This window comes from Macaca thibetana, chromosome 10 (assembly GCF_024542745.1).
Source record: "Macaca thibetana thibetana isolate TM-01 chromosome 10, ASM2454274v1, whole genome shotgun sequence".
Lineage (NCBI taxonomy): Eukaryota > Metazoa > Chordata > Mammalia > Primates > Cercopithecidae > Macaca > Macaca thibetana.
In genome coordinates, this window is record NC_065587.1 from 19568277 (window position 1) to 19596127 (window position 27851).

General features: G+C 48.9%; 2 protein-coding genes across 5 annotated transcripts in view; one reads left to right on the forward strand and one right to left on the reverse strand.

The window, feature by feature from the left end:
- The first annotated feature begins 2930 nt into the window (after positions 1–2930).
- PIK3IP1 (phosphoinositide-3-kinase interacting protein 1) lies at positions 2931–16451 on the forward strand. 3 transcript variants are annotated; one of them, XR_007729261.1, is made up of 7 exons: positions 2931–3495; positions 4505–4621; positions 4717–4836; positions 6110–6310; positions 6412–6490; positions 6583–7192; positions 14829–14921. XR_007729261.1 is itself a non-coding variant. In XM_050806761.1 (6 exons), exons 1-6 carry the CDS (start codon positions 3411–3413, stop codon positions 15031–15033), a joined length of 807 nt encoding a protein of 268 aa, XP_050662718.1. In that variant the 5' UTR covers positions 2931–3410; the 3' UTR covers positions 15034–16451. The 3 variants fall into 3 exon arrangements, 2 of the variants coding, with proteins under 2 accessions (XP_050662718.1, XP_050662719.1); XM_050806761.1 differs by lacking the exon at positions 6583–7192 and having other exon boundaries at positions 14829–16451; XM_050806762.1 differs by lacking the exons at positions 6412–6490; positions 6583–7192 and having other exon boundaries at positions 14829–16451.
- A 1606-nt stretch (positions 16452–18057) lies between these two features.
- Positions 18058–27851, reverse strand: part of LIMK2 (LIM domain kinase 2) — a 68740-nt gene continuing 58946 nt past the window's right edge. For both annotated transcript variants that reach the window (XM_050806722.1, XM_050806723.1), the window contains 4 exons: positions 26312–26486; positions 25508–25563; positions 23695–23852; positions 18058–20150 (listed from right to left, as the gene is read on the reverse strand). In XM_050806722.1, the coding sequence (XP_050662679.1) occupies positions 20006–20150; positions 23695–23852; positions 25508–25563; positions 26312–26486 (534 nt within the window). In that variant the 3' untranslated portion in view covers positions 18058–20005. The remainder of the gene's footprint in view (positions 20151–23694; positions 23853–25507; positions 25564–26311; positions 26487–27851) is intronic.

Below are 27851 nucleotides of genomic sequence, written 5' to 3' on the forward strand. Positions count from 1 at the left end.
TTCAAATCTGGATCATCAGAAAAAGACAACAGGCACATTTCTAAACCAAATCTGATTGTCTTGAGGAAGGAAGGTACTGAACCTGTTAGAGTACATCTCTGAAGGACTGAGAATCAAGTCCTTCATTCCCCCGCCCCCCAAAAAATCCAATCAATCATGCTGATAAATGTCTTAGTTACAGGGGAGAAAAAATAGAGATGACTAAGCCGAAAAACATCTCCTTCTGGCTTTGTATCTTTTCTGGGCAGTGCTGTTCCTGATAAGACACATGACACAAAATATGGTTTTGCTGAATATCAAGGTAAGTTAGGGAAAACGGTAGTTTTTTGAATAGGAAAAATTAGATGACAACAGCAACAGGTAAAGAAGCCTTGGGCTTCTGAGGTAGAAATACTGGCATCCCTACGTAGGCATGGTAGATAATCTGAAAATAGGACAAGTACTGGCCTGTTATAGCCTGTGTCTACCATAAACAGAGGGAAAAGTATTACAATCTAGCAAAAGTAGCCCTTCAAAATCTAAGGAGGAGTATTTCATCAGATATCAATAAATGAACCCTTGCTGCATACAAAGGCAATACATTAGGTGCCGAGTGATCAACTTCAAAGAACCTCCTGCTATTCTGAAATTTAAAACTGTACTCTCATTTCCTCAAGCCTGTATTTTATGTAATGAAACAAAATGCACATCATATATCTCTTGCAGCAGTGTGAGAGTAAACATAGGACCCCTCCCACCAAAAATTGTGCAGAGCCCTTCCCCTTCAGCCTTTTGCTACAGAAATATCCTACTGCTTCCCTAAAAATAGTATATGCTTTCTTTAGCAAGTGGAATATCACCCTGTTACTCTCTCCCTTACTCTGCTTCACTTTTTTTTTGCATAATGCTTATGATTACCTGATATTTTACATATTTATCATGTCTCTCCCAATTAGAATATAAGCTTCATGAGGGCAGAAATTTCAAATATTTTGTTCACAGATGTATTTCCAGTATCTAGAACTGTATTTAGCATGTAGCAGATTCTCAAAAATATTTGTAAAATTAATAAAATTTAAAAATCCCTATTATATTGGAATTGTTAAATTAAAAAAAAATTTAAGACAGGGTCTCTCTTTGTTGCCCAAGCTGGAGTGCAGCGGCATGATCACAGCTCACTGCAGCCTCCAACTCCTGAGCTCAAATAATCCTCCCACCTCAGCCTCCTGAGTAGGTGGGACTACAGGTGAGTGCCACCACACCTGGCTTTTTTTTTTTTTTTTAGTGATGAGGGTCTCGCTATGTTGCCCAGGCTGGTCTCAAAAACTCCTGGGCTCAAGGGATCCTCCCACCTTGGTCTCCCAAGTGCTGGGATTTACAGGTGTGAGCCATTATGTCTGGCCAAATTTTAAAATTTTGCCATATCTGTGTATGTATATGTGTGAATAAATTTACAGACTCTAGGGTGTAATTCACAGTGTAGAACAAGTCAAGAGGCAGAGGATCCGAAACTTGGGTGGGGAGATAGGAGAGTGATTGCAAAAACAAAGCAATGCATCTTATTACATGGACGAAAGGGATCAAACATTATCAGCAAACTATTTTAAAGAGTGAATTAAATTTATCTCTCTATCCTTTCTTTGATTGTAGTGAATTCAAATTCACCTCAGATTACTTGAATTGACATTAGCTTTCTTCTCTGATAAAGCTTTTAAAATTTATTTAGTAAAGTGGCCAGGCACAGTGGCTCACAACTGTTATCCCAGCACTTTGACAAGCCGAGGTGGGTGGATCACCTGACGTCAGGAGTTTGAGACCAGCCTGGCCAACATGGTGAAACCCCATCTCTACTAAAAAAAAATTAAAAAAAAAAATTAGCCAGGTGTGGTGGCGCACACCTTTAATCCCAGCTACTTGGGAGGCTGAGGCAGGATAATTGCTTGAACCTGGGATGTGGAGGTTGCAGTAAGCGGAAATGGTGCCACTGCACTCCAGCCTGAGAGACAGAGATTCCGCCTCAAAAAAAAAAAAAAAAAAAAAAAAAAAAAAAAAAATTGGAAAGTTGTTTTCCTCCTTATATTACTGCCTGCAAGATCGAAACAGTGTTTCCCATTTCTATTTTGGGATCTGACTGAGTCACAAGGTAGTCTTGGCAAATCACTCTGCTCTCTCTGTTTCTTAAGGCTGCCTGGGAACTTGAACTGTCAGCCAAACAGGAAGAAGGGTCCTTCCGCCTAACTCCAAAAGGCCTAAGTCAAATGGATATGCTGAGATTTAATGATAAATTACAGCAAATGGATTCCCTATAGGGTGAGGGGGAAAAAAAGCAAACATTTTACTTAACTTCCTCTATACAATTCGGGGCTGGCAGAAAGGGCAGACTATTACAATGTAGCTGAGCAAATTTTTCCATGTTTGCATAACATGTGTTTTCAACTAAAGATACTCCTTCTATATTACTGCTATATACAACACCCCAAAAAACCTCAAATGTAAGTAAAGCAATGTGACAGATTTGACGCTGGCCAAGTTACACTGTTTTTGTTTTGTTTTGTTTTTTTGTTTTTTTTTAGTGTCAGTGTTCATAAAGGCCCTTTTTCTTTTTCAAGGATGGGGATAAAGTGTTACTTGGCCGGGCACGGTGGCTCACGCCTGTAATCCCAACACTTTGGGAGGCCGAGACGGGCGGATCACGAGGTCAGGAGTTCAAGACCAGTCTGGCCAACAAAATGAAACTCCGACTCTACTAAAAATACAAAAAATTAGCTGGGTGTGGTGGTGTGTACCTGTAATCCCAGCTATTCGGGAGGCTGAGGCAGGAGAATTGCAAGAACCCGGCAGTTGGAGGTTGCAGTGAGCCGAGATTGCACTATTGCACTCCAACCCTGGGCGACAGTGTAAGACTCTGTCTCAAAAAGAAAAAAACAAAAACAAAAAAAGTGTTACTCCACTCCCCACCAGATACTCTTATTTTTGCCCCCTATGAGATCATGAATTCCTCCTGGGTGAACAACTCCCTAAAGTGCTCTGTGTTTTATTGCTTATAATTTCCCACATCCCATGATGCCCCTTGATAGAATTATTTTTTCTGTACTCACACAAATGGAAACAGAAGAGATGAAAAACCCTGGGGATGCAGCCTCGCAGGTCTCAAACTGCTAAGCACAACCTGCATATCTCTTGGCTGAGTTCCTTTCTTGGCTCAGAGTCAGATTTTGCATGACCTAGGAGGCTTAGGACCCAGGGGGCGCCTTTCAGCTGAAAAACAGCTCGCGCTGCAGCAAGCTAGCTGGGAAGCTCCCAGTTCTAAAGAGAGGCTGTTTACCAGAAGAGCATAACAAGGGCAGGTCTGACTGCAAGGCTGGGACCGGGAGGCAGAGCCGCCGCAAAGGGGGCCCCAGTTAAACACTGGTCGTTCAATCACCTGCAAGATGAAGGAGGCAAGGATGCTGTTGGCCTGGGTACAAGCATTCCTCGTCAGCAACATGCTCCTAGCAGAAGCCTACGGATCTGGAGGTGAGATTACAATCTTTCCTTTCCGCAGCAACTTCATGAAACAGAAGGGGTAAAGTCCCCCATACAGGGCCAGGATGACAGGAAGCGAAGCGTTTAGCTGGTTTCTGTTGTCCTGTGAAAGCTTTTCCACCCCTCCTTTCCTTGTCAGGGGCTTGCAGCTCCATCTTTGCCATTAAGAACAAAGGCAAGAAGCCACTTTCTCTTTGCCTTTCCTTGCTCATGAGTGGATGGAGCTTGGGGGTTCATCTCCCCTACTCCCCAAGCCCTGTTCTTTCTAAGACCTTTGCATGGTGTGGTCCTCCTTCCCCAGCCTCCTCCTGTGGTTCTCCTGCAGAGGGGAGTGGGAGCTTGGAGTCTCATCCAGTCAGCGATGAGGCCGGTTTCCTCTGTTTGAGGCTCTCTTGAATCTTTTGCCTGACGGAGTCAAGGCTCCTGGAGAATTCTCCTGGGAGAGAGTATTGCCTGTTAAACGGGCAGTAGGTGGCCGTATCCGTGGACGAAGAAACACCGGAGTTTATGTAACTGACCATTACAACACAGGGATAAATGTCACGTCTGGCCGCCCACCGTCCCAAAACTCCCATCTCCTCAAAGGGACCCTAAGCCAGGCCTCCTTCTCTCCATCTCCTCCTCCAAAGTGGTCACAAGTTCAAGAGTAACAACCCTTTACACTTCTGCAGCGCTTTCCGGGTTTCAAAAATAAATAAATAAAACCTAACAGTCTCTGAACGTTGACTAAGGGCCAGGCACAGGCTAGGGGCTTCACAGGCGCTTTCTTCTCCGTCTCTTTCGGGCCGCACAGCAACCCTCTGAGGTGTGTGTAGGGTTGTGGGGAGGGGGCGGAGGGCGTGGGGTGTTGCCAGGAGAGGAGAGGGAGGCCCAGCAGGGCCCAGGGTCCCCTAGCCAGGCTGGGGCTCGGCCCGGGTGGTCCCAGCTCCCCTGCCCGCCACGCTGGGCGTCTTCCCTTCGCTGCCCGCTACTCTGTGTCCGGGGGCTTCTCTTCCCACAGGTTGTTTCTGGGACAACGGCCACCTGTACAGGGAGGACCAGACCTCCCCCGCGCCGGGCCTCCTCTGCCTCAACTGGCTGGACGCGCAGAGCGGGCTGGCCTCGGCCCCCGTGTCGGGTAAGTGTCCTCCGGAGGATGGCGCCGGGGCTGGCGGGCGGCAGCCGCGGTCCAGGTCCCAGCCCCAGCACACATTTCCTTCTCTTCCCTCTTAGGCGCCGGGAATCACAGTTACTGCCGAAACCCGGACGAGGACCCGCGCGGGCCCTGGTGCTACGTCAGTGGCGAGGCCGGCGTCCCTGAGAAACGGCCTTGCGAGGACCTGAGATGTCCAGGTACCTACCCGGGACCCCGGGAATCCCCGCTCCTGGGGCTGACAGGGAGCGGCGGACAACCGCCGCGCACGTGCAGCCGCGCGATGCCGGCCGGCCCCGCTCCGCCTCCGCGCCGTCCGATTGGCCAGGGCTGTCTCCAGGCCACGGGGCTCAAAGCCCATTGGCCACCGCCGCCACTCGTATGAGCTCATCCGCGGCGAGCGCTTGTAAACAACTGCGCGGGGCGAGGCTAGGTTTTTCCGCCGTGCGCCCCGAGGAGTGGCTTTTGGACCTTCAGCGTTTGTTGACCGTTTGCTGAGGGTCTGCAGTGCGCTAGACCCACACTGCTCACAACCCCCGCTCCCCCACCTCCCCCGACACACATCGCGGGAAGAAGCCGTTTGGGAAGAAGCCGTTTGGGGGATTTGAGCTTCAGAGAAGTTAAGCGATTGACCGAAGGCAGTGGCAGGGGACAGATTTGAATTCACATTTCTTAGATTCTAGAGCGCAGGCTTTTTGCTCCCAAAGCAGCAAGACAGTTTTCTAGGATTAAATGGGATAATCAAAGTAAAGCTTTTTTTTTTTTTTTTTTTTTTTTGAGTCGGAGTCTCGTTCTGTCACCCAGGCTGGAGTGCAGTGGCGCGATTTCGGCTCACTGCAACTTTCGCCTCCGGCGTTGCAGTGATTCTCCTGCCTCAGCCTCCTGAGTAGCTGGGATAACAAGCGTGCACCACGACGTCCAGCTAATTTTTATATTTTTAGTAGAGACGGGGTTTCACCATGTTGGCCTGGCTGCTCTCAAAGTCCTGACCTCAGGTGATCCGCCCGCCGCCCGCCTGGCCTCCCAAAGTGTTGGGATTACAGGCGTGAGCCACTGCTCCCTGCACAAAGTGAAGCATCTCACCTAAGGATTGGCACAGAGCATACGCTTAGATGTGAGCTGCTCAGAGGAAGCATGGGTTGTTTCCTGGAGTGAAGATGGGGGGAATCCCCTGCAGAAGACGGCAACCGAGAGGGGCCTTGAGAAATAGCAAGGATTTGTACAGATAAAGACGTGGGATGCAGGAGAGAGGCCCTTCCCTACGGCCTTCCCCTTTCATTTGTCTTGTCCCCGAGATGGTTCAGTCCTCTCAGGCTTGATCTTGCTTCTAGGGCAGAGTTTGACTTTGGGTTGTGTGTGGGGGGACGTTCTTAGGTGACCCACCTACATGTCCCCTAACACTCGGACCAGGTTCAGCTGTGGAATTCACTCAGGGCAGTCCCTGATGAGAGCTGTTTCCCACCTCATCTCCAGAGACCACCTCCCAGGCCCTGCCAACCTCCACGACAGAAATCGAGGAAGCGTCTGAAGGGCCAGGTGTAGATGAGATGCAGGTGTTCGCTCCTGCCAACACCCTGCCCTCCCGGAGTGAGGCGGCCGCTGTGCAGCCAGTGATTGGGATCAGCCAGCGGGTGCGGATGAACTCCAAGGAGAAAAAGGACCTGGGAACTCTGGGTATGACGATCCCCCACCCCTGCCCTTGTTGGGATTCATCAAGAGATGTCATTTGCTGATTGGGGTGTGGCTAATGGGACCTTGTGTCCTGTCCTTGGCAGGCTACGTGCTGGGCATTACCATGATGGTGATCATCATTGCCATCGGAGCTGGCATCATCTTGGGCTACTCCTACAAGAGGTCAGTAGCTTCTCTTCTGGGCCCTCTTGAGAGGAGGAGGGGAGGAAGGTACACAAAGTCAAATCAAACTTTGTGGCTTTCTTTCCCAAAAGGAAGCAAGATGTTGAAAATCAGCTCAAGATGTAGAGACTTGGTCCTAGTCTTTATCTGCTGACCTTGGACAAACCCTTTCCTTTGGTGCCTTTACACCTCACTTAAAAGCCTTGTGAGGTATCTTCTTGTTCCCCATTTTACAAACGAAGAAGCCTCTGTCAGAGACTTGCTCAAAGTCACACTGCCTGGGAGTGGCAGAACCTGGATTCAGACCCAGCTGTTTTGATAGCAAATTCCCTGCTGTCTGATCCAACATGCCTGGCATTGAAGCGAGTGGCACTGCAGAAATCAGGCTGGACACTGATTGCAGGGACCTTAAGACCGAATTCTTTCTGTGAGTTATAAAATTCTGCTACTAGAAAAGGTTTCCAGCCACTGTTTTTGCATTTGGGGCTTAAATTTCCTGAGCTATAAGCAGTGGGATCTCCTCTGCTAGGGAAGAAAAAAGTGAGATGGAGAACAGAAAGTCTGTTTGCCACTCTTCACCACATGTGAGAAAGCCAAAGAGGTGACCTATGAAACTCAAGGACATGACCTGTGGCTGGGGCAGCAGAAGAATGCTTATTTGAAAGGTCCCACGAGATGCCCATCAGTGACTGGTGAATGATGGTAAGCCAGACTGGCATTTGTCTTTACATCACTGGCTGATTCTGGAAAATTAGTTGCTATTCTTGAGCAAAATCAGGGGATTTGACCTCTAGCCTTGGGTGTCTGTAATATTCTCCTCTATGGTCTGAGAAATCTTCCTATGAGGAAAGTGACACAGTAGCCTGCATTTATTTATTTATTTAAATTTCCTTCCTTCCTTCCTTTCTTCCTTCCTTCCTTCCTTCCGTCCTTCCGTCCTTCCTTCCTTCCTTCTGTCCATCCGTCTCCTTTCCTTCATTTGATTTTTTTTTTTCAGGGTCTCGCCCTATTGCCTAGGCTTGAGTGCAGTGGTGCGATCACGGCTCACTGCAGCCTCAACCTCCCAGGGCTCAAGTGATTAACCCCACTCACCCCCACCGAGTAGCTGGGACTACAGGCATGTCTCACCATGCCTGGCTGATTTTTAAATTTTTTGTAGAGACAGGGTCTCACTATGTTGCGCAGGCTAGTCTCAAACTCCTGGGCTCAAGTGATCCTCCTACCTCAGCCTCCCAAAGTGTATAGGCATGAACCACCATACCTGGCATGCAGCCTGCATTTTCCAGTGGTGAGGGCCATGTCTGAGCCCACAGCCTCAGTGGATCACCCAGCAGGGCATCTTTAGAGGCCTTGTAGTCAACCTCCTCATTACAGATGAAAAAGGGGAAGTTTGGGTATAATAATAACAGCAGTAGCAAACATGTACCATATGCCAGACACTGCTTCAAGCACATGCTTTAACTCAATTCTCATAATCACCTTTATGAGGTAAATGTTATTATCTCCAGTTTACAGATGAGGAAACTGAGGCAAGAGGGGATTATATACTTTACCTGAGGTTACACACCTAGCATTTGGTGGAGAGAAGTCCTCTAACTAGCTATCTCTGTGACCCTGGGCAAATTGCTTCAATTTCCTACTCCACATCATTGTGTGAAGCTAAGGCTTGTGACTACTTAGCTCAGGGTGTGGCACATAGTAAGTGGTCAGTAAATGATAGCTATTTTTCTTTTCTATGAAATGTGTGGCTGGGCGTGGTGGCTCATGCCTGTAATCCCAGCACTTTGGGAGGCTGAGGCAGGCAGATCGTGAGGTCAGGAGTTTGAGACCAGCCTGGCCAACATAGTGAAACCCCATCTCTACTAAAAATACAAAAAACTAGCCAGGCGTGGTGGCGGGCACCTGTAATCCCAGCTACTTGGGAGGCTGAGGCAGAAGAATTGCTTGAACCTGGGAGGCGGACGTTGCAGTGAGCTGAGATTGTGCCACTGCACTCCAGCCTGGGCGACAGAGCGAGACTCCATCTCAAAATAAATAAATAAATAAAAAATGTGGGTAATGGGCCAGGCGCAGTGGCTCATACCTGTAATCCTAGCACTTTGGGAGGCTGAGGCAGGTGGATCGCTTGAGCCCAAGAGTTCGAGAACAGCATGGGCAACATGGCAAAATCGTGTCTCTACAAAAAAATACAAAAATTAGCCAGGCATGGTGGTGGGCGCCTGTAGTCCTAGTTACTAAGGAGGCTGAGGTGGGAGGATCACCTGAGCCTGGGAGGTCAAGGCTGCGGTGAGCCATGATTGTGCCACTGCACTCCAGCCTGGGTGACAGAGTGAGATCCTGTCTCAAAAAAAAAAAAAAAGTGGGTAATGGACTAGTGCTGTCTGTGCTGTCTGATTTCTTGTGATGCAGGAAGCAGAGGTCCAGAGAGGGAAAGCATTGACTTGAGAGGACATCCTGACTTGAGAGGACATCCTGACTCCCAGTCTGAGGTTGTTTCCCACAATGGGATGGTTGACATGGCAGGTCCAGGGACACCTGCTTATTCATTTCAGAGTTAGTGATGTTGTGGCCCTAGCCTTACAATTCATAAGCAGACCTAAGCCACACTGGCTGAGTTTAGTCCTTGAAAGATTTCCTTTTTCCCCAGCCACTCGACAGCATTCGGCTGTCCTGCAATCCTGTGACAGTTTCCAGGCCTTCCAGGTGCTTGAACTGACTAAACATTCTTAATTCTGAGCTCAGTTCTGGTGCCCAGTGGAAGTCTTTTTCTTCTAGATTTGTTCCTCTAGGCTGTCATGAGACTGCCCTAAGGCCTAAAATTTATTTTCCTATAAACTCAGGGCAGGGCACCCAGTCACCAGACTCCCTGTCACTAACGACCAGATCACTCCTTTCCTCAGCAGAACTGCTCTCAGAACAGACTGTACAACAGGAAACCGCATGTGGGCTAAAAACAAGCTTGCAGCCTCCATTTCTTCCTAAAGTCAGAGAGCAGAGTGTCCTGAAAAGAGCTGTAGGGTTCAGGTGTCCTCTGAGCCTTGATATCTTGTCTGTTAAATGGGGATACATCCCCCCTTCACACCCACCCATCTAAGATTATTATAAGTATTAAATGTAAACAGAAACAATAGCACACCAATCAGGTAATAATCACAATAGCAGCCAACATTTATTTCATGCTTTCTTAATAAGTAAGGCCCTACTGTATTATCTTTTTTTCTTCCCTGATTATCTTTTTTTCTTTCTTTTTTTTTTTTTTTTTTTTTTTTTTGAGACAGAGTCTCGCTCTGTCGGCTCACTGCAACCTCCGCCTCCTGGGTTCAAATGATTTTCCTGGCTCAGCCTACCGACTAGCTGGGATTAGAGGCACCCGCCACCATGCCCTGCTAATTTTTGTATTTATAGTGGAGATGGGTTTCACCATGTTGGCCAGGCTGGTCTCGAACTTGTAACCTCAGGCAATCCACTCGCCTCGGCCTCCCAAAGTGCTGGGATTACAGGCATGAGCCACTGCAGCCAGCCTCCTGATTATCTTGACTAAGCCTCACAACCACACTAGGAGCACTGTTACATCATTTTACAGTGAGGAGCTGAGACCTAACAGAGTTAAGTACAATGGCCAGGCTACGCAGCTAGTAACGTATGTCTGAGGATTATCAGTATCTCCAACAAGTCCAGCAAGGCCCAGTAGCCTCATGTAAATTTGCTTTGAATCACAAAGGACAGTAGGAAAAATAGAAACTTAAAAAATAAGGCTGGGTTTAAAGTCAGAAGAAACAAGATCTAGTTCTGGAACTTTCACGTATTCTGGATGTTACACTGGACAAGTTATTTACCTTCTCTGGACTTCAATTTCTTCATCTGTACTGTAAGGGGGTTAGATATGATGATCCTCCCAACTCTATTTCCTAAAAAGACAGTATTGCTGGTGGTAAGACTGGGTTCAAATTCCAGCTCTGCCATTTGCTTAAAGAGTGTAACTTCTCTGCATCTGCCTTCCTATCTATGAAACAGGTCAAAATAGATACCACATAGGTTGTGAGGATGAAATTGGACAGTATAGTTTAGGCATACAATTGGTGTTCCATAACCTGGGAGAGGAAGTTCGAGGCAGCATACAGTAGGGCCTTACTTATTAAAGGAGGAAATAAATGTTGGCTGCTCTTATGATTATTACCTGTAGCTGCCTTGGGAGCTTTTCCTGAGCAGCAGTGTGGCACAGCACTGCTTCTGACAGGGAAAATAGCAGCTCAGAGTAATAATTGAAGAAGACCCATGTAGTCTGAATGAGGTGTGTGGTGCTTCCATACTCTGGGAGAGGAAGTTGGAGGCAGGCAGCAGCTTCATCTACACCTGCTCTCTCTGGCCAGCTGAGCTCCCAGTCCCACCCTGGCCTTGGAGCAAGCAGTCAGGGTAGGTACTGTTAAGCTTTGAGCTCTGCCAAAGGCCATGAGGCTTGCCTAATGGGACGGAGCTTTTCCCTGGCTGGGAAGGGTGGGCAGGCACCAGGCTTCGTCTTAGGGGAGGAAGGGCTGTAAATGGGGGTGGGTGGGAGCTCAGCCTGGTTGGTTCTTTGTCCTGGTAGTCTAGGCCACGAGGTTCAAACAGCCAGTCTGTGACTGAGGAGCTAAGTGTAGTGTCTGCACTAGCTTCAGGGGAGGTCTTATTTAAAAAGGGGAGGGAAAAACTGTAGGTCAACACCACTCCACCCTCTTAGGAGAGGAGCTAAGTCAGTGAATAAGCCTTTTGTTCTTTCTTGGCTGCCACACAACACCCCGGCTAACCAGCCCCTACCCCAAGCAGTGAGAAGAGGCTAGGCTGCCTGATGGTCAGTGTAGCGGGCCTAGTGGCCTCTCAAAGGTCTCCCGAGGGAGCTGGGAGCAGTCACTGCACCTCCAGGACTCAAAGGTACCATTAACAGCAGGCACATAGGATTGAGTGTGCTTCCGGGCTTGTAAATGGTAAGACTAATCCAGACTAGTCCCAGCATCTGCTTCCTTTACCCTTGACTGCTCTTCCAGCCCTGCTCTGCCCCATTAATACAAATTGATTTTTTTTCCCTGAAGACTTGTATATGATGCAGCCTGGCCATTATCAGCGGCTCAGCTGGCCACAGGTAAAGGAGGTTGCTGAGGAAAGCAGGGTGCCAAAGTTAAACTCAAAAGCCTCAGTTTCTTCATCTATAAAAGGGGGATTAGGCTGGGTGCGGTGGCTCACGCCTATAATCCCAGCACTTTGGGAGGCGGAGGCGGGTGAATCACCTGAGATCAGGAGTTGGAGATCAGTCTGACCAACATGGAGAAGCCCCATCTCTACTAAAAATACAAAATAAGCTGGGTGTGGTGGTGCATGCCTGTATTCCCAGCTACTCGGGAGGCTGAGGCAGGAGAATCGCTTGAACCCGGGAGGCGGAGGTTGCGGTGAGCCGAGATCACGCCATTGCACTCCAGCCTGGGCAACAAGAGGGAAACTGTACCTCAAAAAGAAAAAAAAGGGGGATTATAGCTGGGCATGGTGGTTCATGCCTCAAGAGGCGGGAGGATCCCTTAAGGCCAGGAGTTTGAGATCAGTCCTGGCAACATGGCAGGACTGATCTACAAAAAAAAAAAAAAAAAAAAAAAAAAAGACATCCAGCATGTGCATAGGTAGCTCTTTTCATCCTGGATGATGGGAAGGCCATTAGGCCATTTCCTGGCACCTTAGTACATACTTAGGAAATGTGAATTCCTGCTTTCCCTCTTACTCCAGCCCCTTAGATTTTGAAATTCAAACCTCGGCAAAAGATACTTGTATATTCCATTTTTTTTGTAAATTGCCTTTTGGTCTTCCACAGGCTTAGGGACTCCCTTAATAAAATTAAACCCAGACCTTCCAGATTTCTCCCTACATGAGCAGCCTTGAAGAAACTGGCTTTTATTATGGAGGTGTTTCCTTCTACATGGTAGCAGCTGTGCTGATGAACAGTGCTCAAGGCTAGTGAATCTCAGGATGTGAGTCAAGGAGGCTTTGATACAGACCACCCACCCACGAACACTGTCCCTTCATTTTCCCTCTGGGTGCTCTGCGAGTTTTTCTGCTGTGGCAATTGATGGTGTCCAGTACAGAAGCTAATGAGAAGGATAGGGCAGGAGCCTCAGGTTTGCATGTTCAGAAACCATCACCCAGGGTGATTCAGGAGGATGAGCTCACAGATTTGCCTCCTCTGACCTTACAGGGAGAAATAGGGAATCAGCATATGTCATGTGAAGAATTTTACAGAGTGTCAGGGCCCTGGAGATTATCAAGTCCAACTCCTTTTTTCACAGATGATGAAATTAAGGCCCAGGGAAGAAGGGATTACTGGTGTCACATAAACAATACTTGATTTGGCTGATCAGTAAGAGAATTTCCTCGGAAAATCAAATTAAGATAATGTTGCTTGATGGGTCACGTCATAATTCAGGGCAAATCATAATAACCTCTTAGGATTTTTTCTTTTTTTTTCTTTTTGAGACAGTGTCTCACTCTTGATGCTCAGGCTGGAGTGCAGTGGCGCCATCACAGCTCACTGCGTCCTCGATTTCCCAGGCTCAGGTGATTCTCCTACCTCAGCCTCCCGACTAGCTGGGACTACAGGTGTGCGCCACCACAACTGGTTAATTTTTTATTTTTTGTAGAGCTGGAGTTTTGCCATTTTGCTCAGGTTGGTCTAGAACTCCTGGGCTCAAGCAATCCTCCCTCCTCAGCCTCCCAAAGTGTTGGGATTGCAGGTGTGAGCCACCATGCCTAGTCCCTTTATGAATTTTTATAGCAGTTTCACTATTTTCAAAGTGCTTTCACCTTCATTATCATATTTTGAGGCATATATTGTCTCCATTTCACACATGAAGAAACCAGAGAGGTTGTTTTGCCAAGTATCACACAGCTAAGGCTGAGCTGGTACTAGAATACAAGGAAGGAGAACTGGACGGTTTAAAAACAGGTCTGAGATACCTTCCTCCTCTATCCTCTTCCCTCCCCCACTCCTTTTCCCCAATATTCTTCCCCAGTCTCTAGAAGTCATTCTCTTGAACATCCTGATGGATGTGTAATCCATTTGATCTTAGCCATGCCCCTGAGATGTGAAGCAGGCCCCTGTGTTGTTTCAGTCATCCATCAACTGCTCCTGGGAAGAAGCTCCTCCCTCCAACAGCTGGACCCATGTCTAGTTGCTGGCTTTGGAGGATGCTATCTTGGGTCCTGAGTGCTGGTTCTGGTGTGCAGTGTGCCAGGCACTCATCAAGCCCTCTAGTCAGCACTAGCGGTGGCCTGGTCCAGTGGGAAGGACCCTACCTGTGCAGACAGAAGACTGGGTTTGAGTCCCTGCTCCACCATTTTTTGTGGGGTGAATTTGGTCAGGTCAGAACTTCTCTGAGCATCAGCCAGAGACATGGATTTGAGCCCACCACATCCTTGGAGAGTGTTCTTAACATCTCTAGGCCATTTCTTTCTCTATAAAATGAATAAGCCCTAATTCTTAGGGTTGAGCTGAGAATGATGTGGGATTAGGTGTATTAAGTCCCTAGCATGGAATGAGCACTCCATGAGTAAAATGGAGTTATACCGTGGTTTGACCGGGTCAGTGAGCACCATGAAAATTCAGAGGTATGTGAAAACTCTGAGAGGTCTGATGACATTGTTTCATTGTTTCCCATTGACCCAAGCAGCCCTCATTCCTTTTTGCCCCCTGCATGGGTTAGGGATGGTCCATTTCCAGCCTGGGCTCACACCTTCTGAGACTTAAGGATAAGAAGGCTGTCTCACAGCAGGATGATCAGGCCAGTTTTCTGGACAACTTTATAGGTTAGGTCCAAAGTTCAGATAGTTCTCAGGGTCTCTGGGAGCCCTGGGCTGAAAGAACAAAACTGTGTCTTGCTTTAAGAGTCTCTGTCTGGCCAGGTGCAGTGACTTATGCCTGTAATCCCAATACTTTGGGAGGCAGGAGGCTGGCTTGACCCCAGTAGTTTGAGACCAGCCTGTGCAACATGTTGAGACCCTGTCTCAATCAAAAAAAAAAAAAATCTCTGTCCTCTACTTTATTTTCACTGAGTCCTGGTGAAGCTGTAGGAAGTCCATACTGCTGTCACCCTGTTTTACAGATGGAGAACCTAAGACCAGAGGTGCAGGAGCTTCTTACTGAGTTACACGCAGTCTTGCAGAATGGATATCCTAGTATCCTGGACCTGAGTTTGAGTCCTGGCTCAGCCACTGATTTGTTGTGATGATGGCAAGCTGCTGCTACTGCTGAACCTCAGGGATGCCATCTAATGAGCAAAACTATGCAGGAGGCATAGCCTGAATTTTTTTTTTTTCCTGCCAGGGGGAAGGATTTGAAAGAACAGCATGATCAGAAAATGTGTGAGAGGGAGATGCAGCGAATCACTCTGCCCTTGTCTGCCTTCACCAACCCTACCTGTGAGATTGTGGATGAGAAGACTGTCGTGGTCCACACCAGCCAGACTCCAGTTGACCCTCAGGAGGGCAGCACTCCTCTTATGGGCCAGGCCGGGACTCCTGGGGCCTGAGTCCCCTCAGTGGGCAGGAGCCCATGCAGACACTGGTGCAGGACAGCCCACCCTCCTACAGCTGGGAGGATCTACCACTTTGTGTTCTGGTTAAAACCCTACCATTCCCCCTCCTTTTTTGGTGAATCCTAATAAGTGACAGAAGCAGATGGCACTGTGGGCTGAGGGTAAGGCTGGGCAGGGTCCTAACAGTGCTCCTTCTCCATCCCTTGGAGCAGATTTTGTCTGTGGATGGAGACAGTGGCAGCTCCCACAGTGATGCTGCTGCTAAGGGCTTCCAAACATTGCCTGCTCCCCTGGAGCTGAACCAGGGATAGATGGGGAGCTCCCCCAGGCTCCTCTGTGCTTTACTAAGATGGCCTCAGTCTCCATCATGGGCTTGAGTGGCATACACTGTTATTCATGGTTAAGGTAAAGCAGGTCAAGGGATGGGATCGAAAAAATATGTTTAGTTTTTAAAATATTTGGGATGGAACTCCCTATTGACCTCTGAGAACCAGAAGTGAGTCTGTACAGAAGTCAGAAATTTTGGGTTGAGAATGAGATCTAGGTTGTGCTGGTATGCTCCAGCTTGCTAGCAATGATGTGCCTTGACAACTATGGGCCAGGCCTGGGCCCAGGGACTCTTCCTGTTTCACAAGGAAAGGAAGGGAAGAATTGCACTGAGCATTCCACTTAGGAAGAGGATAGGGAAGGATCTGCTCCGCCTTTGGCCACAGGAGCAGCTTTGGCCACAGGAGCAGAGGCAGACCTGGGATGCCTGTTCCTCTTCAGGGATGGATAGTGACCTGTCTTCATTTTGCACAGGTAAGAGAGTGGTTAGCTAACCTATGGGAATTATACTATGGGGCCTTATGAGCTGCTTCTAAGAGGTTAACCTGGAAACTAAGCTCAGAGGCAAGATAATAAAGCACTTTAGGGCTTGCTCCTGAGGTGGGCTTGATTTAGCAGGTGGTCCTGTGGGCCTCCAGGCCAGCACCTTCCTGTAGGGCAGTGGGGCTAGGGTCACAGCCCCTAACTTACAAAACAATCAAAGAATCATTAGAAAGGGTTCATTAAACCTTTTGGACACAGGGCCTCAGAGAGGAAAAAGTGACTTGCCCAAGGTCATAAGCAAGCTACTGGCATGGCGAGAGCCCAGCCTCCTGACTGAGTGCAACATTTCTCCACTGCACTGTGGTAGCAGCTCAGCAGGGCCTCTAAGCCTTGATGTCACACTCGAAGGCCTGGCAGCCCCTGGCCATAGAGCTTCCTTTTCAGAGCCCTTCCACTGCCCAATGTGGAGATGGGGGTTAGTGGGGCTTTCTATGGAGCCATCTGCTTTGGGGACCTAGACCTCAGGGGGTCTCTTGGTGTTAGTGATGCTGGAGAAGAGACTATTACTGGTTTCTACTTTTCTATAAAGGCATTTCTCTATATACATGTTTTATATACCTCATTCTGACACCTGCATTTAGTGTGGGAAATTGCTCTGCATTTGACTTAATAAAAAAAAAAAAGACTCCACATTGCCAAATTTTTGAGAGGTAATAGGAACATTCCCTATAAGTTGAGAAGCTTTGTGTTACCTTGTTAACACCTGTGTGGCAAGCTCTGGGCCTTTTCTTCATTCATCCTGGCCCTGTTACTAGAAGGTGACAACTGCAGCCTGTGTCCAGATTTTTTTTTTTTTTTGAGATGGAGTTTGGCCCTTGTTGCTCAGGCTGGAGTGCAATGGCGCGATCTCGGCTCACTGCAACCTCCGCCTCCTGGGTTCAAGCGACTGTCCTGCCTCAGCCTCTGGAGTAGCTGGGATTACAGGTATGTGCTACCATACCCAGCTAATTTTTGTATTTTTAGTAGAGACGGGATTTCACCATGTTGGTCAGGCTGTTCTCATTTGATCTCAGGTGATCCACCAGCTGAGGCCTCCCAAAGTGCTGAGATTACAGGCTTGAGCCACCGTGTCCAGCTTCTGTGTCCAGATTATTATCATCAGGAGTCTTTCAGGTTAAAGCTGCAGGAAGGACAGGTGTGCAGGCCTCCCAATAAGGTGGCTGGTCATTGCAAATCCTCTCCCCTTCAGCATTGTTTCCAAGGTGGAGGTAGCTAAAATGAGTATCTAGACAGCCTTTGTCAAAGTCTGGAACACAGCAGGGGTTGAGGGGTGGGTGACGGGGATGGTGTTGCAGCAGCCAAAGGGGGAATAACCGCAGAGGAGGAAGGGTCACTGGGCTGCCTGCAGCAGCCCTGGGCTGAGGAAGTTCCCTGCAAGGTGACTACTATGGCTACAGAAGGAGATACCAACAGGTGTGTCTCCTGGACTTTTACCAAGGGATTTCAGCCACAGGTTCTCAGCCTCAGGAATACCCAGATGAACTCTGTCCATGCCCAGCCATTGCTCTGTGGTTCTGCCAGCAATGCGTACTCCAGATCATTAGTTTTTTTTTTGGGAACCAGATTCTGTCCTTAAGTTGGATTCTTCAACTTTGAGAGTGCCTGGGAGAAATCACCTTTGGGTTTACAGATTTATATTGTGCCCAAGGCCCCACTAACCAGATAGCATTGTCCTTCCCAGTGGTTACTCCACAACATCCCCCATATGCGGAAGCAACAAGAAACAGGTCTCCTCTCAAGCACTTGTAGGGAAACACAAGGGGTGGGGTGACTTGCATTCATTTCTTCCCATGACAAAGGTGGCACCTAGCACTGAGGAAAGCAAGCCAGGATACCCAGGCTATAGAAGTATTCATATAAAGAGGATGAAAGGGTAGGGCCCCTAAGGAATGACTCAGCTGGCATGTGAGACCCAAGCCAGAAGGTCATAGTCACACTTGCTGCAAGGAAGGGGCTGCCTCAGGTGGGATGTACATATTCTCTAGAGCAGATGGGTGTCTACTTGAGGGTTTTAGACTTGGGTGCATGAAAACTCTCTATGGGGAGTTTGTGTGGGCTAGGCCAGAAGGTGGCTAGCAGACCCTCTACATTTACGTCCCTGAGCCAGACATGTTTTTACTTTCCATATTGCCAGGTATGTTAACTGCTTTAACTGCTTAATTTATTTAGTTTGATCAATGGCCCCGTTCAGGCCCACCACTCCTACACTTGCTGGGGACAGCTGGGAAACAACCAGCCACACAATGCTGAACTGTGCTGCTGCTGGGAGTTCAGGGCTCAGTCCTACAGCAAGCTTGCAAACGTCACACAGAAGTACAGTCTATATATCAAGTAAACCCTGACCAGAGATGACATCTGGTCCCACAACTCATCAGGTCTATGTACAATATTTCACATACCACCCAATAGATATAACAAGAAGATAATATTAACAGCAACCACTCCTTTATCAATTCCCCCTGCTCCAATACAACCACCACACATTGCATTAATACACCAAACCCTTTCCCAATTTATTAAATATGGTGCAACCTCACAGACACTTAGAAGAGGCAAATCTAGTTGTGATGAAGAGTTCCTAGAGCTCTGGGAGCCAAGATGGAGGTTTTCTAGTACCTGCAGATGTGGCTCAGGAGGATGCTGCCCAGGAGCTCATGAGCTGGGAGAGCAAACATGGGAGGTAGAAGTCAGATGGCCCAACTCAGGGAGCTGTCTCTCTCAGCATCTTAGCTTTGGGACTCTGCCACCACCTCTTCCCAGCCCAAGCTGCTGCCTAAACCAGGCATGCTGAAGGGTGAGCAATGGTTGCCATGAGGCCAAGACCAAGAGATTGCTGAGATTCCCACTCCCCTCCCTCAGACTCTAGGCCTGTGACAAGCTACTATCCTCCAGAACCCATCTAGCTTTAGGCAAAATGTCTTAGGCATCTGACTAACGAGCCCACCAGAGTATGAGTAACAGAAGCCAAGATCTGAGCTTTCTATTCTTTTTTTTTTTTTTTTTTTTGAGACGGAGTCTCGCTCTGTCGCCCAGGCTGGAGTGCAGTGGCGCAATCTCGGCTCACTGCAAGCTCCGACTCCCGGGTTCACGCCATTCTCCTGCCTCAGCCTCCCGAGTAGCTGGGACTACAGGCGCCCGCCACTACGCCCGGCTAATTTTTTCTATTTTTAGTAGAGACAGGGTTTCACCATGGTCTCGATCTCCTGACCTTGTGATCCGCCCGCCTCGGCCTCCCAAAGTGTTGGGATTACAGGCGTGAGCCACCGCGCCCGGCCTGATCTGAGCTTTCTAGAGTGCAGGGCCTCTTTCTAGTCCCCTAGCCTCTTCCTGTGCTTGTGACTGTTGCAGACAGAAAGGATGTTGCCTGTTAAGTTCTCAGCCAGTTTCCAGTAGTAAGTTGAAAACATGAGGTGGAGGCTTCCCCTCACATTGATGTGGGCCCTGGGCTGGTTAGAGCCAGTGAGCAGGTAAACAGAAGTCAGCCCTTTCTCTAACTCCTGGCCTGTTCTACCACATATTAAGGGACTCTTCAAAACCTACTCCCTCAACCTTGCTCCAGGAAGGGCAGGATCTGGAGTGGAAAGGGGGAGCATCACTGTCTTTTTCACACCCTTTGAGTGCCTTCTGGCCACCAGTCTTTCTTTCGTCCACACGCTTAAAGTCCTCCTGCACCCAGCTGGACTAGTGACTTCAGAGTTCACAGGCAGGTTCACCCTGGGATCCTGCCCAGCAGGTCCAGGTCACGCTGATTAGTGTAAGCGACAGCCTCCCACAATCCACTGCCAGGGAGTTCCTGGGTGGATCTGAGTAACAGATTCCTCCTGGCCCAAAGGCCAGGCTTTTTTTTTTCTTCTTCACAGCTTTCAGGCAAGTATTGGATTTACAGACAGTAACTAGGCCCCAGAACCTGTGGAGATACATTTCCCTGGTGCTGCGCTCACTTGCCTCCTGGGGAGGTAGTAGGAATGGCTTGTTCTGCTTCTAAACAGGCCGCCAATCCACAGGAAGCCCGGACGGCCCTGCTCACAGCAGGGATGGGGCGCAGAGGGGCAATGCTGGCTGTAGAACACCCCCCCTGCAGGGGGCTGGGCCAGGGCTAGGGAGGTGAGTCCCGGGTCAGGCCGTACTGCATGCTCACAGTGTGGTCCAACTCCTCCAGCTCTGCAGGCAATGGGATGCCCAGCTCCCCCAGGTATAGGGAGAGGGCCTCAAAGGAGTCCTCCAGTTTTGAGAATGCTGGTCTAGAAGGAAAAGAGGTAAATTAGAGGCAGGTGGAATATGAACAGGGCCATGGGGTGGGTGGCAGGATTCTAGGCTCAGCTACTTCCTGGTTGTATGACCTCAGGTAAACTCCTTCATCTAGTAGTGCCTCTGTGAGAAATGGACATAATGTTACTGCTACCTCATATATCTGCTATAAAGTTTAGATAACACTATGAGAAGGCTGGCCTAGCTGGAGTTAGTACTTAAAAACAATAGGAGAAAAGGTCCCTCCCATGTCTTAGAGAAAATGCAGTCATCAAAGGTGGAACTGGAAACATCAGGCTCCTAGTGCCATGGAAATGGCTTGGCTGCCCCGGAAGCCTAAGACAGCTCAGGCTTATTCTTCCTCCTCCATGTTTATGCTTAAATGTCATGTCACCTCAGTGAGGCCTGCTCTGACTACCATATTGAAAATTGCAACTTGTACCCTAAACAATCCTCTTTACTTGGCTTGACTCTTTTTCCATAGCATTTGCCACATTCTAATATTCAATATAGTTTATTGTATCTACTGTATGATACAGTAGATACCATGCTACAATCTATGTTCTATGAGGATAGGCACCTTTATTTTGTTCACTGCTGTAACCCACGCGCTTAGAACAGTCCCTAGCACACAGTAGGCATTCAATACTATATATATATATTTTTTAAATAAATTAAAGATATTTAGAATGACTGACAAGAGGTATTAGAAAACAAATACTGTGTAGCTTCACAGTTTCTCCTCAAGCTCTTACACTGGTGTTACTGAAGGATTGCGGTCCTTGGCCTATAAATGAACAAGGTATAGATTCTCCCACCAGAAAATTTCAACTCTAATGTGGACTGCTGAAAATAATTTTTAAATAAAGATTATGTGCCAACTGGTTATCCTGGGAGGGTGGAGTTGGGGGTGAGGAGAATGTTGAGAGGTATATTGGTTAAGGGAGATTATAGAAGACATATTTCCTACGCTATAAACTTCGGTAATGTTTGAACTTGTTTTTTTTTTTTTTTTTTTTTTTTTGAGACGGAGTCTGGCTCTGTCGCCCAGGCTGGAGTGCAGTGGCTGGATCTCAGCTCACTGCAAGCTCCGCCTCCCGGGTTTGCGCCATTCTCCTGCCTCAGCCTCCCGAGTAGCTGGGACTACAGGCGCCCGCCACCTCGCCCGGCTAGTTTTTTGTATTTTTTTAGTAGAGACGGGGTTTCTCCGTGTTAGCCAGGATGGTCTCGATCTCCTGACCTCGTGATCCGCCCGTCTCGGCCTCCCAAAGTGCTGAGATTACAGGCTTGAGCCACCGCACCCGGCCTGAACTTGTTTTTAAAAGAAACACGATTTTTGATGGCAGGAAAAAAACCCCACAAAAGATTTTTTTTTTTTTTTTTTGGAGACAGAGTTTCACTCTTGTTGCCCAGGCTGGAATGCTATGGCATGATATTGGCTCACTGCAACCTCCACCCCTGGGTTCGAGCAATTCTTCTGCCTCAGCTTCCTCAGCAGGCTGGGATTACAGGCGCCTGCCACCATGCCCGGCTGATTTTTGTATTTCTAGTAGAGATGGGGTTTCACCATGTTGGCCAGGCTGGTCTCAAACTCCAGACCTCAGGTGATCCATCAGCCTCGGCCTCCCAAAGTGCTGGGATTACAGGCATGAGCCACCGCTCTCAGCCAGATTCTAGTTTTTTAACCACAAACTTGAAAAAACCTAGGGTAACTTTGGTAATAATGAAATGATCACCTGAGAAGAATAAAGGTAATTTTGAAAAACTTCTTTAAAGGAGAAATTAGCAAAATGCATAAAACTGCTCACTGTAGTTAATACCTATTGTAAAGAGAAACTGGAAAAACCTGAACATCTACATTACAATATGTTCAGTCTCTCACTAGAATTTCATGTTGTCGACGAAAATGATAAACAGGAAGACTGCATAGTAACAAGGGAAATGCAGGACAAAATACAGAACTATTTACTATAGAAAAAAGTATATGTGTAGATATGGACAGGGGAATATCGAAAGATGAATACACTTACCGTATTCAGTGGGTTTGGGTGAATTTCCTTCTTTTAAACTTTCTTTTCTTTTCTTTTCTTTTTGAGACGGAGTCTCGCTCTGTCGCCCAGGCTGGAGTGCAGTGGCAGGATCTCGGCTCACTGCAAGCTCCGCCTCCCGGGTTCACGCCATTCTCCTGCCTCAGCCTCCCGAGTAGCTGGGACTACAGGCACCCGCCACCTCGCCCGGCTAGTTTTTTTTTTTTTTTAGTAGAGACGGGGTTTCACCGTGTTAGCCAGGATGGTCTCGATCTCCTGACCTCGTGATCCGCCCGCCTCGGCCTCCCAAAGTGCTGGGATTACAGGCTTGAGCCACCACGCCCAGCCTTTTTTTTTTTTTTTAAAGACAGAGTCTCGTTCTGTTGCCCAGGCTGGAGTGCAGTGGCGGGATCTCGGTTCACTGCAACCTCCACCTCCCGGGTTCATGCCATTCTCCTGCCTCAGCCTCCTGAGTAGCTGGGACTACAGGCACCCGCCACCACGCCTGGCTAATTTTTTTTTTGTATTTTTAGTAGAGACGAGGTTTCACCATGTTAGCCAGGATGGTCTCGATCTCCTGACCTCATGATCTGCCCGCCTCAGCCTCCCAAAGTGCTGGGATTACAGGCGTGAGCCACCGCACCCGGCCATAAACTTTCTTTTTTTTTGAGACGGAGTCTTGCTCTGTTGCCCAGGCTGGAGTGCAGTGGCCAGATCTCAGCTCACTGCAAGCCCCGCCTCCTGGGTTCACGCCATTCTCCTGCCTCAGCCTCCCAAGTAGCTGGGAGTACAGGCGCCCGCCACCTCGCCTGGCTAATTTTTGTATTTTAGTAGAGACGGGGTTTCACCGTGTTAGCCAGGATGGTCTCGATCTCCTGACCTCGTGATCCGCCCGTCTCGGCCTCCCAAAGTGCTGGGATTACAGGCTTGAGCCACCGCGCCCAGCCCATAAACTTTCTTTTAATGGCTGTGTGTCTGTGTCCTATTCAGCTTACTTGCTGCTATGACTTTACCTCTTTCTTCTCCAACCTGTACATATGAGTTGTCAGATGGCTAACGGGTTGACAGCCACATTCTTTTTTTTTTTTTTTTTTTTTTTTTTTGAGACAGAGTCTCGCTTAGTCGCCCAGGCTGGAGTGCAATGGCGCAATCTCGGCTCACTGCAAGCTCCGCCTCCCGGGTTCACGCCATTCTCCTGCCTCAGCCTCCCGAGTAGCTGGGACTACAGGCGCCCACCGCCTCGCCCGGCTAGTTTTTTGTATTTTTAGTAGAGACGGGGTTTCACCGTGTTAGCCAGGATGGTCTCGATCTCCTGACCTCGTGATCCGCCCGTCTTGGCCTCCCAAAGTGCTGGGATTACAGGCGTGAGCCACCGCGCCCGGCCGACAGCCACATTCTTGACCTGAAGGCTTCTCTCACCCCTGTGCTTACGAAGCACTCAGGGGTGGTCTTAGACTGAGGCAAACATCCCAGGACCCTGCGATCTGGGAGAAAGAGGCAGGATACCAACCTGCTCTCAGGCTCCAGTCTGCAGCAGATGGCGGCCAGGGGGAAGAAGGCTGGGGGACAATCTGTGGGAACAAACTTCTCCCAGAAAAGCTTCACGTTGAGGCCAAAGTCCAGTGTTCGGGGAAGGCAGTCAGGATCTGCATACACCTGCCCAATGATCTGTAGGGTAAGAAGACAGCTGTTTACGAAGGACTACAGAGGTCACAGATACATGGCAAGGGAAAGGGATGCTGGGATGTGGACAGGAAGGATGGGCAGAAGAGGAGGTGGTAAAACAGGTTAGAGAGCTCTCCTCAATCCCCAATCATCTCTCCAAATCTTATAATCCAGATCTGGATCCACTGAGAGTTGGGTTACTGAAGAGGACTGGGAAGGGGCTTCACTGCAGAAGCCAAGTGTTCCAAATCGGCATCTGGAAGCTAGCAACTTCCACTCATCCCACGCTGCCTTGTCTGTGTGTCCTTGTGGCTGTGTGTCTGCCAGAGTGAAGGCTCTCTGAGGTGCTGGATCTGATTCATGTCTGAAACCCTTTAGCACCAACCTAGTGCTCTGTACACAGGTGTTCAATTAATATTAAAGAAAACAATTTTTAGAAAAAATCTTCCTTCACGGCCAAGTGCAGTGGCTCATGCCTGTAATCCCAGCACTTTGGGAGGCTGAGGTGGGTGGATCACCTAAGGTCAGGCGTTTGAGACCAGCCTGGCCAACATGGCGAAACCCTGTCTCTACTAAAAATACAAAAATTAGCCGGGCACGGTGGCGCGCACCTGTAGTCCCAGCTACTTGGGAGGCTGAGGCAGGAGAATCACTTGAACCTGGGAGGCGGAGGTTGCAGTGAGCCAAGATCGCACCTCTGCACTCCAGTCTGGGCGACAGAGTGAGATTCCGTCTCAAAAACAAAAAACAAAGAAATTTTCCTTCATTATCCTAACCATTCTTGTCTCTCCTCTCCTCTACCCATCACAACTTTCTAGGAATTACAGTAAGGCTTTGAATGTGTGTGTGTTTGAGTCTTTGAGATATGCTGAGATAAGCTGTCACCTGACTAAACTCCTAAAGGTAGGAATCTTTCCACGATTCCTCACTCTGTCCACGTGGTACCTAGCACAGGGCTGGCACTTCCTAGAGTGGCTACTTCTACTTGAAGGGAACTGAGAAGGGCTACATTTGGCCCAAGAGTTAGCTAGACAGCCACATGAACAGTCTCTTGCCCTTCCTTCTGGAATTCTGAGTCTCACCTACCCCTTATTGACCATGTGTAAGCCACTGCCCTCTTCTGAGCCTGTTTCCTCAACTAAAAAAAAACAAAAAAACAAAAAACACCTGGCCGGGCGCAGTAGCTCACGCCTGTAATTCTAGCCCTTTGAGAGGCCGAGGTGGGTGGATCACCTGAGGTCTGGAGTTAAGACCAGCCTGGCCTACATGGTGAAACCCTGTCTCTACTAAGAATACAAAAATTAGCCAGGCATGGTGGTGTGTGCCTGTAGTCCCAGCTACTTGGGAGGCTGAGGCAGGAGAATCACTTGAACCCAGAAGGCGGAGTTTGCAGTGAGCCCAGATTGTGCCACTGCACTCCAGCCTGGGCAACAAAGCGAGACTCCATCTAAAACAAAAAACCCCTGCCAGTCCTCCTCTTAGGACCAATGAAACACGAATGTGGCAAAGATGTGCAGATGCGTTATAAACCATAAAACCCTACACCCATGTTGATTTTAGTCAAGCTAGTCATCCCTAGAAGGAGAAGCCCCAGTTCTGAGGGAAGGCAGAGCTGCTAGGCCTGCTGCCTCAGGCATGGCCTTGGTGCCAGAGCTCACCTCACAGAGAACGATCCCAAAGGAGAAGATATCCACCGTCTCATCATAGCTCTTTCCTTGGGGAACACAGGAGAGCACGCTGTTAAGTTTACATCCCTTACCTGCTCTGCACTGGGTCTAGGGTCAATCTAAGCCACAGCTAAGAACCAGGGCTAGAACAGGTTCTGCAGGGACACCCCACAAGCTGTCCTGCACAGACATCACCTGAAAATAGTCCTTCCTCAGCCCTAGGTGACCTGCCTTGGAGAGCCCTTATAACATAACACTGCCTAGGATGAAACTGCATGTTAAAGTGGAAAAGAACCAGACTAGGATTCATCCAGGCTCTGCCATTAGCCAGCTGTGTGCTCCTAGGCAATTCACCGAATTTCTCTGGGCGTCAGACTCCAAAATGGATTATATTCAGACCATTTCTGAGGTCTCACAACCCTAATTTCAAGAATGCCAACCAGCATCTCTGGTTGGTTTGAGCATTATCCACCAGAGGGCACCACACTTCAGTTCTCACCACGGAGAGAGACTGCTAAAGCTGGGACAGTAGCCTGAGCTCTCAGCAATCCCTGAGGCACAAATGCCACAGTCAGACCTCACCTTATCCCCGAGGATGGGACACTGATTAGTTCCCAGCCCCCTAAGCTCAGGGAGCTAATTTGTGAGGCCCCTCCTGGCAAGGGAAAAATATCCTCAGCTCTGGGTATCTGGTCCTACACTTCACAGGCCTCCCCTGGAGTTCCTAGGGCTCTGATGCAAGGGCGGCATCTGTCCTCCCTCTGCAGGTGTCCCCTCCAGGGCTTCAGGACTCACCATTCAGCATCTCAGGGGCCATCCAGTAGGGGTTTCCCACCACCGTGTAGCGCTTCTTGCGGTCGTTCTTGCGCAAGGTGCGTTTCTTGGTGGCGGCCTTCTCCATGGGGGGCCTTTTCCTCTCTTCCACTATGAGCCGTGACAGCCCAAAGTCTGCCACCACCACAGTCTTGTCCTGGTAGAATAAAAGCAAGGTGGGGACTTCGTGGGGATGTTCTCAAACCTGGCCCTGGGGAGGAGGTATAGGCAAGAGAAGCCACTGAGAAGGGGAGAAAAGGTGTACAGCAAGGGAGAATCAGAGCAGAAAGCTCTATCAAATAGACACACTCAGGCCGGGTGCGGTGGCTTACGCCCGTAATCCCAGAACTTTGGGAGGCCAAGGCGGGTGAATCACCTGAGGTCAGTTGTTCAAGACCAGCCTGGCCAACTGGTGAAACCCCGTCTCTAGTAAAAATACAAAAAAAAAAAAAAAAAAAAAAAAAAAAAAAGGCCGGGTGCGGTGGCTCAAGCCTGTAATCCCAGCACTTTGGGAGGCCGAGACGGGCAGATCACGAGGTCAGGAGATCGAGACCATCCTGGCTAACACGGTGAAACCCCGTCTCTACTAAAAAATACAAAAAACTAGCTGGGCGAGGTAGCGGGCGCCTGTAGTCCCAGCTATACGGGAGGCTGAGGCAGGAGAATGGCGTAAACCTGGGAGGCAGAGCTTGCAGTGAGCTGAGATCCGGCCACTGCACTCCAGCCTGGGCGACAGAGCAAGACTCCGTCTCAAAAAAAAAAAAAAAAAAAATTAGCTGGGCATGGTGGCACACGTCTGTAGCTCTAGCTGCTTGGGAGGCCAAAGCAGAAGAATCACTAGAACCCAGGAGGTGGAGGTTACAGTAAGCCAAGATCGCGCCACTGAACTCCAGCCTGGGAAACAGAATGAGACTCCATCTAAAAAACAAAACAAAACAAAACAGAAAACGCATTTGTTTCTGAGGGTCTGGTATCTGAGCACAGCAGATTCCTAGCCCACAGTGGGGTTCATGGCAGAGCCACTAGAGCCCTGGAGGTGAGGTTCAGGGACTTGGAGAGTGGAACTCAGAGGTGGGACAGGGGGTTGCTTTTGTTTTTCCCCGTCCAGCCTTATTCCTAAAAGGATTTCAGGCAGTGGCTAGAACCAGGATAAGACAGAAAAAGGCAAGGAGGAGGCAGTAGGTGGGGAGACTTGGGGGAGACAAGCTCTTTGAATGGCTACAGGGCAGTCATGTGGGAAAGGAATGAAGATTGCGTGGTGTGGGTCTAGAGGGCAGAGCCAGGGCCAGCTGGTAGACACCCAGGAAGTCAGATAGCAAGTCAATAAGACAAATAACATTGTAACCACCACAGCTGAGGCGCAGTGGGAGGAATGCTCGTCTCAAACTGGTCCCTGAAAATTTACTAGCTCAGTGGCCTCAGGCTGAGGCTTCAAGTGCCACCACTGTAAAACGGGGTCAGCAATAAGCTGCTTTACAAGACTATTATGGGGCAAAAGCAGGTAAAACGACAGGGCTCTACA

Bases quoted from the DNA above. Each gene is read 5' to 3' on its own strand.
- PIK3IP1 (XM_050806761.1), top strand. From the start codon at position 3,411: ATGAAGGAGGCAAGGATGCTGTTGGCCTGGGTACAAGCATTCCTCGTC. The intron at 4,622-4,716 runs GTAAGTGTCCTC...CTTCCCTCTTAG, and splicing joins GGCCTCGGCCCCCGTGTCGG to GCGCCGGGAATCACAGTTAC. The intron at 6,311-6,411 runs GTATGACGATCC...TGTCCTTGGCAG, and splicing joins AAAGGACCTGGGAACTCTGG to GCTACGTGCTGGGCATTACC.